The 17,651-nt window shown below is 40.3% G+C and overlaps 1 protein-coding gene across 4 annotated transcripts; it reads left to right on the forward strand.

Annotated features, from left to right (window-relative positions):
- The first annotated feature begins 248 nt into the window (after nucleotides 1–248).
- SYCP1 (synaptonemal complex protein 1) lies at nucleotides 249–17,611 on the forward strand. 4 transcript variants are annotated; one of them, XM_017839641.1, is made up of 27 exons: nucleotides 249–431; nucleotides 1,443–1,518; nucleotides 1,689–1,735; nucleotides 3,004–3,168; nucleotides 3,551–3,618; nucleotides 3,804–3,877; nucleotides 5,173–5,231; nucleotides 5,639–5,708; nucleotides 6,315–6,388; nucleotides 6,748–6,862; nucleotides 7,315–7,400; nucleotides 7,537–7,721; nucleotides 8,158–8,225; nucleotides 9,307–9,368; nucleotides 9,932–10,036; nucleotides 10,637–10,740; nucleotides 11,219–11,336; nucleotides 11,564–11,634; nucleotides 12,421–12,502; nucleotides 13,357–13,419; nucleotides 14,091–14,153; nucleotides 14,917–15,033; nucleotides 15,600–15,710; nucleotides 16,376–16,468; nucleotides 17,022–17,096; nucleotides 17,357–17,416; nucleotides 17,555–17,611. In XM_017839641.1, the coding sequence occupies exons 1-27, from the start codon at nucleotides 354–356 to the stop codon at nucleotides 17,594–17,596; spliced, it is 2,331 nt and encodes a 776-aa protein (XP_017695130.1). In that variant the 5' UTR covers nucleotides 249–353; the 3' UTR covers nucleotides 17,597–17,611. The 4 variants fall into 4 exon arrangements, with proteins under 4 accessions (XP_017695130.1, XP_017695131.1, XP_017695132.1 ...); XM_017839642.1 differs by having other exon boundaries at nucleotides 6,748–6,856; XM_017839643.1 differs by lacking the exon at nucleotides 14,917–15,033.
- Nucleotides 17,612–17,651: the final 40 nt, after the last annotated feature.

The following is a 17,651-nucleotide window of genomic DNA, read 5'->3' on the forward strand; positions in this document are numbered from 1 at the left end:
GCGCTGCCCGAGGGCCCCGCCCGCAGTCCCGCCGGGCCCCGGGGCCGTTCCAGGCCAGGCCCCTCACCCCGAGCGGCCGCAGCTCCCGGGGCCGTTCCAGGCCAGGCCCCTCACCCCGAGCGGGAGCAGCTCCCGGGGCCGTCCCGGGCCCCTCACCCCGAGCGGCCGCAGCTCCCGGGGCAGCCCCGGCGCCCTCGGCCCCGCAGCCCCGCTAGGCGGCGCCCCCCGCCGGGCTCGCGCCGCGCTGAGGGGCCGCCGCCGCCTCGTCCCTTCCCGCCCTTTTCGCCCTTTCCCCTCAGCGGCCCCAGGGAGGGGCCGCCGACTCGCCCGCCCCCCGCTTTTGCTCCGAGGCCATGGAAAAAGAAAACCCGTTTAAATTGTTCGTGCCGCCGCGTCTGAGCGCTGGGCAGCCGTCCGCGGTCAGAAGGCAGGTGAGCGCTCGGGCCGCGGGGCTGTGTCAGGGACAGGGCGCCGTCGGGTTTGTGCCGCTCTGGAGGCCGCGGCTGAGGGGAGGGCGGTGGGAGAGCGCAGGGGCCCCTCCCCGGGGACGCGGGGACAGAAGAGCCCTGAATTGAAGCGCACACACACACGTGCGAGAAAGTCTGCGCCTAAACTCATATACTATATGTACTGCTGAGATTGGTGCTGGGGGAAAACATCTTCAGTTTCAATTTCAAAGCCTTTTGCTGTTGTCTCTATCAAAACTGAAGGGAGTCGCCTTCTCGAGCATCTGCTCTCAATTGTAGCTGTGCATCGCTGATGATAAATCCCCGTGTGATGTAGTTCAGCGCAGTGAGTGAGCAGTGCCCCACTCAGATGCTCACAGTGGCTGTGATGTTTTGCTCTCGCCGGATCAAGTGTGCAATGAAAATGTTCTGTTACCACACTGAATTATGTGAATTCAACAAGTTATTTTTTCATGTCGAGGCTCCTTTTGAAATCTATTTAGATTCAAAGGGGATATTCTAACAGGAGATGAGTTTTGCTATTTACAATGCGAACTTCTGTTACTAAAAACCTTGTAAAAGGACATTTTCGTGCTAAAGCATAATCACATGTGGTTTAGAGCTGCCCTTGGAAGTCAAGCAAAAAGTAAATATCAACTACTGGCCTTCAAAGAAATAATTTTGCTTCCTGAGTCCTTTACCACGCACCTGTGCACAGACAGGCAAGAGCTGCTGAGTGTTCTACATCAGAAGCTCCCCCTTTGGCCTCAGTCTATAAAGCAAACTACAGAAGACCAACAGTTTGATAAACCACTGTGAAGTAAGAAGCAAGCGAGTTCCAAAGGCATTCCCAATGCCTTGGGCTTTGAAAATTGTAGTCAGTTCCTTTCTTAATGAAAAATTCTATTTTCACATTAGCTGTACCTTTTTTTTCTGGATTTTATAATCCTTCTTTACAAACCTACCCATAAGAAGCTCATTTTAAAATTTGTGCAGGGTTTTAACAAATGCCCAGGTGATGATTTTAAGTTGCCATTCCGTACCCTGAACCGTGGTGAAGTCGCTGATTCAGGTAAGACTAAAATAAACATTTACCTTGCATATTCTTTAATTTTTTTTAATATTGCCGAGTTTTAATATTCATGAGTAGTCTTAACAGTCTCATAGCTGTAATGCTGTTAAATACAGTTTCACTGATACTTTTTTTAGAAATACATTGATCAAAATCTTTTCATATTTCAGCTACAATGTCGCAGCCAGTAAAACTTTGCTCTGAAGTAGATGAAGAGGTCAGCTAAGTATCAACTCTGCATATCTAACTTCTTGGGGCCTCTTAATTTGTTCCCAAACAGTGCCTAAAGCATTACTCAGTAGATAATTTAGGACTAAAGGAAATAGTCAGAAGGGAATAATCATGTTCTGTCTCCTATTTAAAAGTGAATCAGTTAGAGGAGATATTTGTGATTTAGTGAACAAGCCTGGAGACAAACCTTTAAAAATTAAAGTGATTCCAAGTTTGTTTGTTATTTTAGGTTTGGGGTTTTCTTTTTAAGTGTCTGGGAAGTCTGGGGCTTTTAATCCACTTAGATATCTTTGTGGAAGGGGTTCTGAATAGTCTGTTGAAAGGCAGGAGGATTGAAGTCAGAGTATCCTTTGGAAAACTGAAGTAGATTATCCCAGTTGTCTGGTCTGGGTTTATTTTATCTGTAAAACAATTAATTTGGTGGAGTGGTTTCCTCAGGCACTGGATTCTTTTCATAGCATCTTTACCAGCATTTTACTGCTTTGGTACAGCTCAGTAAAGCTCATTTCTTTGCAGTACCTTCTGTACTTCCCATATTCAAAATGCTGTTTGCTGCCACAAAATAAAACACATTTGCAGTTCTCCTACTAAACTTCTTTTAATCCTGGCAGCTGTTAAAGTACAGTCAGGACTGTGCCAGTGTTGTGATGCAGCCAAAACAAGGATGGTGTGAGGGGAAATCCTGTGTAAGCCAAGCTGTCCTGTGGCCTCCTGTGCTGCTCTGACCTCCCTCGAGCACTGCTTGTACAACACTTTAACCATGTTCTGAGAGCACAAGGTTGGGTGGGTTTCCTCCCTGCTCTGGGTGTGAGTTACCTGCCAAAACCTACTGCAGGTACTCTGGAGCAAAGTCTCTGAAGCTGCTTTTGCTGAGCTCGGCAGTGTCTGTCAGGAGAGGAGGGAAATGGTGTGAAGAACCTGAGAGGAGGAATTTTGGCTCTGCTGATAATTCCAGCAAAAGTTTTATTGGGTTTGGTGGAGTGCAGTTCTCCGTTTCTTGAAGACCATCGATTTGGTGATGTCTGAAGGCAGTTGGGGGTTTTTCACTTGTGTTTGTGTCTCCTGCTTTCTCTGTAATGTCTGTTGTTGCAGACAGTGGATGCACAAAGATTTAAACTTTGGCTCCTGCTCGTGTATAAGCTTGTGTCACCAACTGGGGAAAAAAAATACTCCCTTCTAAGAGATAAATATGTTATCTGCAACATTATTAATTAAATAGCATTTGAGATTAAATTGTGGAACCTGTTTTAATAGAATATAGAAACAATGAATGAATTGTACTCAAAACTCTACAAAGAGGCTGAGAAGATCAAGCAGTGGAAACTGACTGTGGAATCAGAACTAACTCAGAAAGAAAGAAAACTGCAAGAAAATAGAAATATTATTGAAGCACAGCATAAAACCATTCAAGAACTGCAGGCCAGTATTGTACAATATACATTGAATAGATAGAGTTAAGAGAAAGTGCTTCCTGATTTAGTATTTAATATTATTCGTACAGTTCAGTATTGAAGAATGTTGCAGTGTGATTTGTGCCTTAAGAAAATGGTTATTCTGAGAAGGGGTGTGCACCTGTCCTGTGTGAGTGTGTGTATGAAGAACATGCCTGTAAGTGTTTCAGTTGCTCGTAAATTATCATTTATTATTATGTCTTTAATGCAAAAGATGACTCAGCATGTGATACCAGATAAAACTTCTGTCTTCTGACCACAAAATTACTTTTTTTTTGAGAAGTCACAGTGTATTTCTGGTATATTTTTCAGTAACAATGTCTTTTTGTATTTGTTCCCTATGAAATTAGTTTGAAAATGAAAAACTCCATTTAAAACTGGAAGATGAGCTATGTGAAAAGAAAGATCTCTTGAAAGAGTAAGTAATAGAGACCAAGTTTTTTGGGGGGGTGAAAATAATTAGTTTTCATGCTGAGAACTGTGCTGGTGTGGGCAGTTACATAGAGCTGTTAAATTGTAAAGGTTATTTACTTTGGTACTCCTTAGATACACAAAGCACTGCACTCTTGTGACAACATATTGTGGTATTTTCCCCTCTTTCAGAAACACTGCTTCAAGGCATCTGTGCAATCTGCTCAAGGAAACCTGCACTCACTTCACAGAGAAGACCAGCAAATGTAAATGCTTTTTTAATTTTGACTTATAAAAGTAAATATATTTCTAGCTTACTCTAAATTCACCAACAGAATGAAGTTCTCGTGCTGTTCCAGATCTGTTCTGCAGTCCAGATGAACTGGATGTGGCTCTTAAAATGAGAAGTGAATTTTAGGTGGCTCCCAAAATTGGAAGTGAAGCCGTATCTGACACGTGTGCTTTGTACTGTTGACTCCAGAGGTTTCTGAAGCCACTGTCATTGTTTACAGTCCCTTACGGTTCCCGAGCCTGGGAGATCTTTGCTCTGATCAGGGTCAGACCCTGATCAGCTGCCAGTCCCTCCAGAGCAGTGCAGGTCTCCTGAAGTCTGGGCTGCCCATTGAAGGCTTTCAGTCCCATGCAGACACCTTGAATATGTGAAGACATATGAGGTGGCACTTCATGCCTGTTGAGGCTGTTCCCAGCACTCTAACAGATTTCCAGAGCTGGCATTTTCCTGCTCGGAGCAGCTACACATTGGTGGGGAAAAGAGATCCCAACCCCAAGGCACAGTGAGTAACCAGCATTCTTCTCACTGAACTGACCAAGCCAAGACAGCCGGAGAACTTCAGGAAGTTTAAATTCTTGAGGGTTTAAAATATGTTCTTGGCGGGGGATTTTGTTCTATGTGCAGTTCAGAATTGGGATTACAGTCGTTAAACTTTCCCTAACTTGATCCCAGGTACTTAGGAAGTGTCTGTTTCTTTTCAGCTTTAATTCTAGAAACACCCGTGTGTAGAAGAACACACTGTTCTTCTTTGATAGCTGTGTTTCCCACTGTTCTCTTCTGTGATTGCTTTCTTAGGGAACAATAGCAGCAATTACAAAAATGAAGGAAAAAAAGAAAATATGGACATGGAGTGTTGTTACAAGTCTCTAATGACAGTTCTGTGGTCGTATCTCTGCTGATGGGAAGAGGTTTAGTGCTAAACTCTGTGTTAGAGTTTATCAAACACTAACATTATTTATACATTAGTATTCAACAACATTAATAGTATAAGAATTGATACAGTTATATCAATTGATCCAGAAGTACACTTTTCACAGTGAGAAGGAAATTTAAAAGCTGAGCTTGCTTGGTGTTTCAATGGAATATAGGTTTTCCTAGATTACATAACTTTTGGCACTCTGATTCATAAGGACTTATGAATTATCTTTTCCTTTTTTAATAGGAAAAGATAATTCCTCTTTTAATTCATTATGCTGATTAAGCATAATGACTTGGACAGCTGGCATTCTTTTGCAAAAGAAAAACTGCTGTACATTCTTGCTTTGATAGATGAACAGGAAAGAGAAGAAACAAGACAACTGTACGAGGAACTTCACAGCAACGTAGAAGTGAGTGATGTGGCCTGTTAAAGGCTGGAATGGGAGTTCCAGGGGTATGCTGAGCTATGTGCTTTTGTTGGGATACTGTTTGTGTCCATCACCTGTGTGGATCATGTCATGTGTGATGCAGGAAGCCAGACTTTCAGTTCCTTTTCAAAAATGATTTTTGTATTTATAAAGCACATTGAGTGGATGAAGTGCAGCAGCGTGTGGGAGGTAGATCCCTGGGATCTGTGTGGTCTGTGTGCAGTGTGAGGTGACCTCCAGGACTTCTGCCTCCTTTTTGTGCTCTTTTTCACCTGAGTTCTGTTTCACCTGCCTGGGAGTTTCTCAGAATGGCCGAGGTTGGAAACTGCCTCTGGAGAACTTCCAGGGTTTCCAATGCTGAACTTCCAGTACTGAACTTTGTTTTTCAGAGGATGACAGTGGCGTTTGAAGAGCTTCGTGGGCAAGCAGAGAATGACAGATTGGAAATGAGCTTCAAATGTGAGAATTCTCTTTGTTGTGTTTATTCTTCAGGCACAAAAGTTTTGTACTTCATAGCTTTTATTGCACCTGCAGTGTCAGGGCAGACAGATGTGAAGTGCTCGAAGGGTGAGCAGGTGACTCTGGGCCATTGGGACCCTCTTTTATTCATGCTGCCTGCTGTTCACTGCCTGGGCCCTCTTATTGTTCCCCTGGGCCAAATTTGGAACTTTATTTTTCAAACAGTCGCTCAAAGTCCAAGGTTTCTCTGTGACTACAGTCTGGAGATCACCACTTATTTTATGTAGTTGGTGTATTGAAATGATAATGCCCTAGTGTGTAGCTACAGGAACTTTATTAAATTCTTGCTTTATATAGGCTACTATGTGCCTGTTCAATCTTTACCTGGGCATTTCTGTTAGTTTCTTGTAACAAACATGGAATAATGGACTAATTCTGTGCAAAGCTGGCAAAAAAGGTGTTTTGTCTAATTATAAAATCAAGCATTATGTCAACAATTGCTTGTTAGGAAACGAATTGTACAATTACAAGCAATCAAACTGGAAAATTGTATTGGAGTATCTTTCAGCTAGAATGTTAACTGTGGATATTACTGTATCTCAAAAGTGAAAGAAGAAGCAGAAAAAATGGAGAAGCTCAAAAGAGATTGCAAACTGGAAGTCAGTCAGAAGGAAGAGCAGGTTTGCTGAGTTTGACAATCTAATATACACAGCTTTATTTGTGAATGAAGGGGCAATGCAAGGGCCAAGGAGTTTCTGGGCATTGGTAAAAAAGACAAAAAGAACAGCTGGAGCTGCGTTGAAGTCAGATTCTGCTAAATTAAGTGATGTTCAGTATCTTTCGTTTGTTAGAATTCATGTTCTGATTTTGAACTGGAGAACTTTTTCATTCCTGGCTTGAGCAATATTTGACTCAGACCAACCACCTTCTCTGACTCAAATCCCAGCAGAATGTCTGCTCATCCTCCACGGGGCACAAATGAAAAGGGGAACCTGTCCTTTCTCTAGACTTCATTGTGATATTATTTTAATTTTGCTAGATTTCAGCTCTTATCATACAGAGTGATGAGAAAGATGATGTAATAAGAGACATCAAGGCTCAGCTGCAGGAATCACAAAATAGGATTGCTGACTTAATAGAAGAAAAAAGTAAGAGTCCTCTCTGCTGTGTTCAAATGTAGTTGTTTGTAGAAGCATAGGAAACAGGCTCATGATAATTTCACTCTGTTACTAGTCAGCAACAGAATTTTGGGGCCTTGCAGGCCTTAGTTCTGTTTGGAACAGACCCTGCTGATGTGGGATCAGAACTGGCAGGGTCGTTTTTAGGGCGAGTCAACAGTGAGGGCTTTTGAGGATTGCAAGGGGAGAATACACTGCTTGAGTTTTGCATATTTACAGTCAGACAGGTGCCATTGAGGAGGAAACTTATTTTTCAGAACTCGATTTTCAATATTTTTAAGCCATTTATGTTCAAAATATTTGTAGTATATGATGCCAGTACCTTTGGTCTTTGTTAAATTCTATGACCATTTTGCATTTTTAGCAGCATTTTTTAGTAGCTACCCTATTTTTCTTAAATAATAAGCATACATCTTTTTGCATTGAAGGAGAAATGTTAAAGGAATCCCAGGTCAATCAAGAGCGTTTGAGGGCAGAGCTGGAGGAGGCCAAAACTTCCTTGGAAAAGGCAGAGGTACAGCTTGCTTATGGTTTTCCAGCATAAATAGGTTAGATGAGTAATTGCATAAATAATTACTGAAACTTTAGACATGAAACAACTGTAGCTCTTTGTTGCAAAACATGTTTAGAAATTATATAATTTTTTGAAGGTTACTCAAAAGAGCTTAGAAAACGAATTCCAGACTACAGTGAAAACATTAATTCAGGTCACTGAAGAAAAGGAAGCACAGGAGGAAGAATGTAAAAAAACTAAGGCTTTGCATGCAGCCCTGACAGCAGAGTTTGAGACTTCTATTGCCAATTTGAAAAGCTTGCTGCAAAAAGAGCAAAATAGGTAAATTAAAAAGTTTTAAGTTCAAAGAATGCTCTTATAGGTTGTAGTTTATGACAAAAATCAAGAAGAGTTGGACGTGAAGCTGAAATTCAGAGGTTTTTTGTCACAGTGGTCTAAATGCAGAGAATTTGATGTAATCTCTTTTTGATTGTGCTGGTTGATACTGGTTTATAAAAAAAATACATTTTCCCCCCCTCCTCATAATTCTTTAAGAAATACAGATTTCTGTGTGTAAATATTTGCTTACTTTTGTGTCTGTTGTTCTGAAGTTGTAAAAGTGCAATTTGATATGTGTTGCAGGCAGATATCCCATCTGCCTGTTGAAAGGCAAATGTTCTTAAAGTGCCTGTGGTAAGACCTGGTCTCATTGTCCTTTAAGTTTTGAATGAAGTGTTTTGTACATGTCCTGGGGTTTTTTTAATTCCCGTTTTCTTAGATTAGAGAAGTGTGAAGACGAGTCCAAGCTGCTCACCTTGGAGCTCAGAAACAAGTCTGCTGAACTGGGTAAGACTTGTAGAAAGGCAGAAAATGTTTTCTGCTGTTTTCTGGAAATGCACTGTCTCTGTTGCTTGGAGAAGTGGTTTTACAGTGCCTGTACCTGTCAGGAACGCTCAGTTTATTTTCACTCACCTGCCTCCCTTGCCTTTGGTGGTCACTGTAACTGGCAACAGCCAAACCCCAGCGCTGGGCCGACCTCCAGCAGTGAGATCACCCACGCAGGGGCTCTCCTGGAATCACTTGGGTGTCCAGCTGAGGCTGGTGGCCCTGCAGAGCTGGTTGAGGGGTGTTACACTGCTGAGCAGCAGGTTCCAGGAACGACTTCTGGAGCTCGTAGCAGAGACAAAACACTCCTGTCAAGGTTTCTGCAGACCAGTTGGCTATGGAATGGCACAGTGGTCGTCTTGGAATGCTGCTTTGATGTGCTGTGGTTTCTAGGTAGGTGCTCCTTAGCCCCCAGAGGAAGAGGTCTGTCTTCAGCACTTTTGCTGCTGTGCAGCACATGTCTCTAGTCCTCGGGGGACAGATGAGAAGTAGAATTTGACGTCCCTGGGTACGCTGAGGGCATCTGAAGAGTGTTCCAAAGTGAACTGATGGTGCTTGTCTAGAACAGGCAAGATGTGACCTGGGAGAAGTCCAGACCCAACATGACCTCAGTGTCCGTTGTAAAATACCAGTGTGCACGTAGAAAACATTTTGAAGTTAGTAACAACTGATTTCCTTTCTCAGCATGTCCATGCCAGTACCTTCAGCAGTTCAGATTCTTCTTGTGGAACAATTCAGATGCATCAGTACTTGGAGATTACTCCATTCTTACAGTCCACGGAACTGGGGAAGACATAATAGGCTCTGAATTTTATAAAAGATAAATTATTAGTTTCTCTTCAGATGTATATTTGCTAGTGTCTTTCTTAATCACTTTTTCAAGTCTACATTTAGATTAAGTCATAAGTTAGCTTTACAGTTTCTGAACTTAATCAAACAAGTTTCAAAAATCAGGTATTGCAAAGGGAAAATTGTTTTATATTGCCTGCTAAATATGAAAAATTATTTCTGTTCCATTAATTTTACATTACATGTGCTGTAGAAGAGATGACTAAACTCAAATGTGACAAAGAAATGCAGGTTGAAGAACTGTCAGGAAGACTGGTAAGTGTTCATTTTATTAGTCTCATGGCATTTACTTTTCATCTGAAATTTCTCTTGCTTTATAAGTATGTTAAAGTGCCATATATAAACACTGTTTATTCTGCCTTCATGTTTCTGGTAAACACACAATTTCAGTGTTTTCTTTGAAGGACTTGATTCTTTCCACTGTTTTTCTTGTCCTGTTGTGCTTTGTTTTGGTTTTCCTTGTTAAGGTTTCCAGTCATTTCCTTCTTCATTCACACCTATTTAAATGCCACTCCCTCTGGACATAAAGATTTCCTTTTTTTTCCTTACTTGTAGGGAGGTAATTAGCTCTGGTGTCAGTGAACCCTCCTGCACTGTGACACAGGCCCATGTTCTGTCCTAGAACTCTTAAGATATATGAAGTACCTTCTTAATAGAGTTTTATTTTCATTATGATTTTATGTTCACAAGTCTAACAAGAAACTGTATCAGCTAAAGTAGGATAGTGTGAAACCAGGTGTGCATTTTACCATGTCTGTTTAGTCCTTAAAATCTGCATTGAATTTTCTGAACTGAGTCTCACTAATGTTCAAAAACAGGAGAAAATGGAAGGACTTTTACTGAAGAAGGAGCATCTCGAGGCTACTCTAGAAAGTTTGCAGGAGAGAGAAGAGGAAACAAAAAACGTTCTCCAAATGAGAGAGGTCTGATAAAAGGGCAATAATAGCATGTTTTTGCAAATAGTTAAGTTACACATTGTAACTTGTGTGGGAGAACATAAGAAATGGCTGGAGTCAGAGCAGTGCTGCACCTCAGAGTCTGAGCTGCTCTGCTGGTGACAGCAGGAGCTCCTCTGTCCCAGAGGAGCCCGTGGTCCCTCCTCTGGCATTCCCACAGTATCTGTACTAAGGACAGGACACATCCCTGGCAGTTGCCCTTCTGTTGTGTCACGTGGGGCTGGAGTTCTGTGATTTGGTTTTTGTCCTTTTTGTTTAGGTAAATGTAAAAGCTTATGCTGTCTGAAGTGAATGTCTTTATTTACAGTGATGTCCAAGAAAACTAACTCAGTCAGTAATTTTGCAGAGTGGTTAATGAGCCTGACAGTGGGGGCCATGCCCAACACTCCTGTCAGAGTTCACTGTCTCACACCCCTCCACGTCCAGCAGAGATGTGAGGATGTGCTCGGGGTAATCTCTGCCTGGATGGGGTTGGGTCCCTCTGAAGGCTCTGTGCTCTTAGCTCATGGCTGCTGACTTTCACCAGTTGTAGTTTAGATGTGTAAACTCAAAACTCCTCTTTTGCAGAAAGAAATCCACGGTTTGAAAGCACAGCTGACTAGTACAGCTGAAAAGGAACAAGATTATTTGAACCAGCTTTTGACTCTGAAAACGGATCTTGAACAAGAGATGTATGACCACCTTTGAAAATATAATATTCAAAATTGGTTTTGTGTTACATAGAAGTCACTTTATTACACAATGAATGATCTATGATTGTTTTCTAATGAAAATTTTGAACACAGTATGACATTCATTATATACTTGTATTTATGAATTATATTTTCTCTGTTTGTATGTATGGAGTTGCTCCATATCTGTGACCCAGTTGTTTTAACATGAAGAGAAAGTTTCTGAATTCATTGTTAATCCTGCTTTGAACTACATCATCTTCAACTCCCATTATATTTATATAGAAGTTGACTTGTTCTCTTTCCTTCTTCTGTTGCCTTTTTGCATCACTGTGACTTTGCTGCAAACCTTAAATCTGTAGATAAAGGCCTGGACTTTTTCCAGCCTGAAGTAACACTTGATAATGGACAAATTTAACTTGAAAGGAAATTTCAAAATGCACGTTCTTATTTCTCCTGGCCATTTGTTTTACCTTAGGTTAAAGAATGAACAACTGACTGTGTGTATCAATAAGCTTTCCCTAGAGAAGGAACAAATAGCACAAGAGAAAAGTGATGTGGCTGCAGAACTCAAGAAACTGCAAGAGAGTCACAAGGCAAGTTGTAGACTTTCAGCTGCTTTCAGATGACAATACTCAATTTAAAGTACAAATCAGATAGTAAACTGCAACGTGCCATGGTTCTGTAGAGTACCTGAACTGGTTTTTGTGCCTGAAGTACAAAGGAAGCACAGTTACCCTTGTGAATAAGGCAGGTCAACGTGCTTTGGATGCCTTTACATTTTTTAAGGTGTCACCTTGAATTCACACGGGTCTTTATTTAGGATAGCAAGAAAGAAGAAGAGAATACAAAGCAGTTAGTTGAAAACCTGGAAGAGGCAAATGGCCAGCTAAGGCAAGTAAAACCAAGTCTTAATATCTGATATTATTGAAGGAATTAGGCTCAATTCCATCACAGTTAGTCTGAGTGTTGTGTTCATATGCTGCTTTCTGTGATTTCTGATTAATGTTCTTTTTAGATTATATAGCTAAACATTGTAGAAATTGGCCATTGTAGACATTTCTCAAATCAGAGATACCTATTGCTACAGGAACAATTTTTGCCATAGCTTTGTGTTACATAGAAGGAGCTGTCCTGTTTTGCATTAGGCATTTTAAAGGAAATGAAAATAAAGGTTCCAGGTCATGAATTAAATGTGAAAAGGTGAAGCTGGTTAAATGTCAGTCCTTGCAGTAATCTCTGTACCAGCAGTTCCAGGCAGCCTTCCATGTTTCACAGCTGCATTATGATATTACAGCTTAGGATGTATTTTCCCTAGGTAAGGGGAACACCTTTCCATACCTTACAAAGGGGAACACCTTCCCATACCTTACAAAGGGGAACACCTTTCCATACCTTACAAAGGGGAACACCTTTCCATACCTTACAAAGGGGAACACCTTTTCCTACCTTACAAAGCCTATGGACAGGTCACACATTAACTTACCAGGCACTTTGCTTCATTGTAAGAGCATTCTCATTGAACAGCTTATGAAATTCCCATCAATATTAGCAGCTCTCTCTAGAAAATAAAGTATGTCTTTACTGAAAAGAAGTTAGATTTCTTAGTAAAGATTAGGCAGTAAAGAGGTTCTTCGTAAATCTTAAATATTTACTAATGCTTGTTAATTTGGCCTTCAGAAATGAACTGGAGTCTTTGAAGGAGAAAATGGCAAAGACAGGGGAAGAGATTGAAAGTAAACTGGATGAAAGAGAAGAAAATGTATGCTACATCCTGTGCTTTGTCGTGAAAATACACAACATAAGCTGTAGGACAGAGTGGAAATGTCAGATGTTGGTTGGGTTGTTTCCTGCAAGGCTCTGCCTGGGGGGTGATCTCTGCCAGAGGGTTCTGCTCTCAGGGCTGCTCCAGGTGTGCCAGCATGGCTGCACATGCTGAGCCCTTTGGTTTTAAAAGACAGGCACCTTCACTGGGGTGTTCACTCTTTGCTGGAAGGCTTAAAATTAGATTTCAGGCAAACAGGAACCTCCTTTCCTTTATTTCCATATCCCCACTGAGTGAGGGATGGGGTCCCGATTAGCTTTCAATATAGAATAGGAGTTTCAGCTTAAAGAGGTTAAAATATTTTTACTTCCTTACTCTGGTTTCAAAGCACACCTGTTTTGTTAGTGTTAGATTGGATTTCAGAATTTCATTGTAAAAGTCAAAAATGTATAATTGTGATTCCAGGTTAAGACTGTTGAAAGTGGAATTTCGAGAAAGGCAAAGCAGTTGAAGATTGTAGGAAGTAACTAGGAAAACTCTTTTTTTTTCATGGATTGTAGGGAACCTGACACGAGATTGTTTTTTAAATTGTGAAATTACTTTTTTTTTTCTCCCCTTCTTTCCTCTCTTTAAACTCTACAAGCACCGAGGAACTGGTTCCCTGCCATTAATTAACATCTTCTAGTACTTTATGGCTGGAACTCCCAGCACTGTAACAGGGCAGTTGTGGCTCAGTTTGCTGGAGTAAATCAGGCTGGGGCAGGTGCACGTTTGAGAACACTGACAGCAATCTCTAACACGGGGAGGCATTGACAGGAGTTACTCATTAATGTTTGAAATATCTCTTTCAGATGAATAATTTGAAGAAACAGGTGGAAAATAAAACCAAATGCATTGAAGAGTTGCAGCAGGAGGTGTGTACAGTTTTCAAAAGTCACAAATACATAAGAGATGGTTTTTTGTGGTGACTCTTACTTTTCAACAGCTTTTGTCTGCTGTGATGTCTTTAGATACACCTATGTAATTGATAATTCCCTTTCTTATCCTAACTCTGAGCAGGTTAAGGAGTCACCTTTGAAATGATTTGATTTGTTAAATTATCCTTCGTTTGAAAACAGCAATTACAGAAATAATGTCTACAATAAACATTTACTTTTCTCATTTAGTATATGGTATTATTTATGGACTTGTAGTAAAGCCCTGTCTCAGTGACCACTAGTAGAAAAGAACTGTGCATTAGCACAAATTGTCATCACTTCATTTTTATTTTCTGTCATGACATCTGCACCCCTTCTGTCAGCAGCATCTTAGTTTTAATTCCCACTGTGCCCCTCATTTGTTATTCTCTGTTGCTGCCCAGGAGGAGCCTTTCATAAGGTCTTGAAGGAACAGGTTTCTCCCAGGAATTAGAGGAGCATTCTTTTTGTTTTGAGAATTGACCAGAACCTGAACTGCTCAACAGAGAGTTATTTGCTTGATGAAAGCTGGAATTTTTTAAGATTCTGACCTGCTTGATGCAGTTAAAGCATTCCAGAATTCTATAAACTTTTTAAAGTACAGTGTTTGTTTTGCTTTATTTCAACAGAATAAGGTGCTGAAAAAGAAAATTACTGCAGAAAGCAAGAAAACCAGTATTTATGAAGGAAAGGTAGGTTTAAATAACATCATGTAGAAGATGAGGTGAGTGTTTTAAGTCCCAGTATAACTAATGATAATATTATTTAAATACATTCTGAACCAGTCTATGGATCTGGGATACAGAATTTGCAGGAAGGGGCCCATAATTTTTGGAAGGTGTTTCCATTTTTACTCACTGAGCTCTGACTGGGCTAGTAGACATTTAGAAGAGATGGACTTCACATCCCAAGGAATTATGTTCCTGATCAGTCCCTTTCTTTGTTTGGTTGATAGTGTACTGAAGAGTATTCAGTAATCCCATTGGAACAGAAAAGCAATTAAAAGAAATACAGACATTATTTGGGTGCCACACTTCAAGAAAGAAGTGGACTTCTTTTAAGAGACTCTTACAAAAAACTTAAAAATTGTAATCAAAATGCACAGCTGGGAGGACAACACACCATACAGCTGGGAAAACCTGAAGTAGATCTACATAGGAGGGAATGAAATCCCCATCTGTCTTTTTTTTCCAAGGAAGTCACAGCATTTAGGGGGACTGCTTAGGGCTGGCTTTCCCATTGGGCTCTTGCCATTGTTCCTGTGAGCATTTTCTGACTCACTTCAGGCCAGAGTTTAAATCTGTAGGAAAAAAAGCTGAACTTCAACTAGGAAACAGTTCAGTCGTATACCTGAAAGGTAACAGAGTGTTTCTGCTCAAAAATAAGAGGTAAAAAAAAAAAATTAGCATATTAATTTCTGAACAAATAACAGCAACAATTCTGCATTCCCAAAAGGTGAATAAATTGCAGTTAGAGCTGGAAAATATGAGCAAGCAACATAAGGAAACAGTTGACAGCTATCAAAAAGACATTGAAACAAAAAAAGTAAATGAAAATAAACTTCACGAAGAGGTGAGAGATGCTAATTTTTACTGCAGTTTGAAATTTTTTTGGATGTGGGATGGTTTTATGAAGCTTTATTGGCCAGTCACGTCAGCACACCTGGAACTTCTTGTGTTTGCCTGAGAGCAAAGCTTTAGCACATTAGATGCTTAAGTTGAAGTATTTGTGTTATGTCTTTAAAAATAGGAACCCAGTTAAAAATTCTCTTTAGCAAGATACTGTTCAAAGAAATTCTGTTCTCAGCGTAACTACAGCAGAGCCAAATCAGATTGTAACTTCTCCCATATTATTGTTTTTCTGCAGGAGAAGTTAGGGCAGAGTGCTTGAGATGGCCTTGTGGTTCCAAGTGACACTTACCTGCCATGGATGTACTTTTAATCTATGTTTGTTTGCCCATTTTAATAATATGCATAAAAAGTGTAGGATTTGAAAAGGTTCTTAAAAGCAAATGAAGCCTAAATGAGACTATACATACTTTGCACCCCCAGGGGGAAGAAGAAATGAAACTTAAGATTTTTAAAAAATACATATTGTTGTTAATTGTTCGTGAATTAAATGAAATTTGTTACTATCAGGTAGAAAAGTTGAAGCTGCTTTATGATGAAGCAACAATGATCCAGAGAGAAACTGATATCCGATGTCAGCACAAGATAAAAGAAATGGTGGCACTGATGGAAAAACACAAGGTAAGGGATTGTATTGATTGCTGTGATTTGTCCTGTGTGATACCATGATACATAAGAACCTTTCAAAATCAGCATATCATGAATTAGAAAGTGCAGCTTCATAAAAAAGACCTGAATCTCGGAAAATGAAGCTGAACACATGCTTGGCTTTTCATCATCTAAAAATAAGTTCATCTTCAGATTTTGAAAACATGCCTCTGGGCAGAAAAATGCCATTTATCTAAATTTCTAGGATTTTTTTTTCTCTCTAGGCTTCCTTTGATAGCACCCTGATGCAGTGTCCTTCAGTGTCAGTCTGGCCTCTTTCTCGAGGAGATTCCTTGGTGACCTTCAGCAGTTTAATGTGACATATCTTAATGTACATTTTTATTCCTCCCTTTTGCAATCTGTTTAGCAGATACCATTAATAAAAAATAGCATGGCTTATGTGCTGGGACATGTGCTGCTGCACAGAAATTAAGCACTCTCTGTCAGCCCCCAAAATAATCCTGCTGGGGCGTTTTGTGTTCCACGGTTTCTGCAGAAGCACCGGTGTTCGTTCGTGGTGCTCCCTGAATCTTCAGAAGAGTCTGCTTTGAGGAAAGGACTGATGTTTGCAGACTGGGGAGATCTGTAATTGCAACATTTAGTCCAGTGTTTTGTTTGGTTTGGTTTTTTTAAAACAGCATGAATATGACAAAATGGTTGAAGAAAAAGATGCGGAGTTAAAAGTGTGTAAAATGAAGCAGCAAGAGCAGTTATCATCAGAAAGATCTCTGGTAAGGAGTGCTTTCAACACTAAATAGTGCAGTGGAGGGGCTGATGGCATCCAAGTGGGATATAACCAGAAATACCATATTTTACTTTTCCTGTTTAATACTTGGAGAGGGTTCAGTGTCTGCTTTAGTGGGGCTGAACAGTAAAGATCACTAATTTCTGCTTGCTTTTATTTTCTTAGAGATCTTATGTGCATTAAAAAAACCAAACGTTTCTAACAATAAATTGGAGCAGCAGTTGGTTTCTGTCTGCTTTTCCAGAGAGTGTCACCTTCTGACCTCACTGTCTAAGAACCTTTAGTATCCAGTAGTTGGATTCTGTCCCCCCTAACCCCTGCTCTCCCAAGGGTTTTAAGTTCTTGCCTGAACACTTCTGCTCAAGTACCTGGTTCTTACAGTACTTCAGCTCTTTTTCAAACAAGCTAAAACAGAGCTTCCACTATAGGGCTGCAAAACAAATGGATTTTTCCTTTGTTTCTAACAAATATCCCTATTAATTACTGTCTCATTTTGGCCTCTTCTCTTTTTTCCCTGCCCTTTTTCTCATTGTTTGTAGGAAAGTGAGCTGTCACGTTTGAAAAGCGAACTGTCATCCCTGAAGGAACAACTGAAAGAAGAAATGGAGGAAAAGGTGAATTTTTTTAATAACTGTAGCAGTGTGGGTGACAGGTTTGGCCTGGGCCTATGCACTGGGAGAAGCTGTATAAGAAATGAAACTGTGAATAGAAAAATGACTTTGGAATGCTGCAGTTGTACTAAATCTGGCCATATGTTTATTTGAACTTTGTAACAGTGTATGATGGTGGACTGTGTTCTGTAATTACACCAAGAAGATTTTTAGCAACTGAATTCAAATAAAATATTTACTTCCTATCCTGTAACTCTTTTCAGGAGAATCTTGTGAAAAAACACTCCCAAAACAGGGTTCCTGAAACTGAAATGGAGCACAAGGTAACTTTAACCAAAGAAATGATTTTAGAATTTGGTCATATTTATACATATGGAACCTAACTGAAGTTCTGTGATACTTTATGTACACTCAACAAAAGACATTGAAATGCTTTTAGCCTAAACCTTTTTTAATTTTAGAAAATACGGACTTATTTTCCTGGGACTCAGATACCTCCTTGAGATTTGGACAGTGAATCTACTGATGTGAAAAACAAAAAGTCTCCTTCTTATGGAA

Source organism: Lepidothrix coronata, unplaced genomic scaffold, assembly GCF_001604755.1.
Source record: "Lepidothrix coronata isolate B3197 unplaced genomic scaffold, Lepidothrix_coronata-1.0 Scaffold444, whole genome shotgun sequence".
Classification (NCBI taxonomy): Eukaryota; Metazoa; Chordata; class Aves; order Passeriformes; family Pipridae; genus Lepidothrix; species Lepidothrix coronata.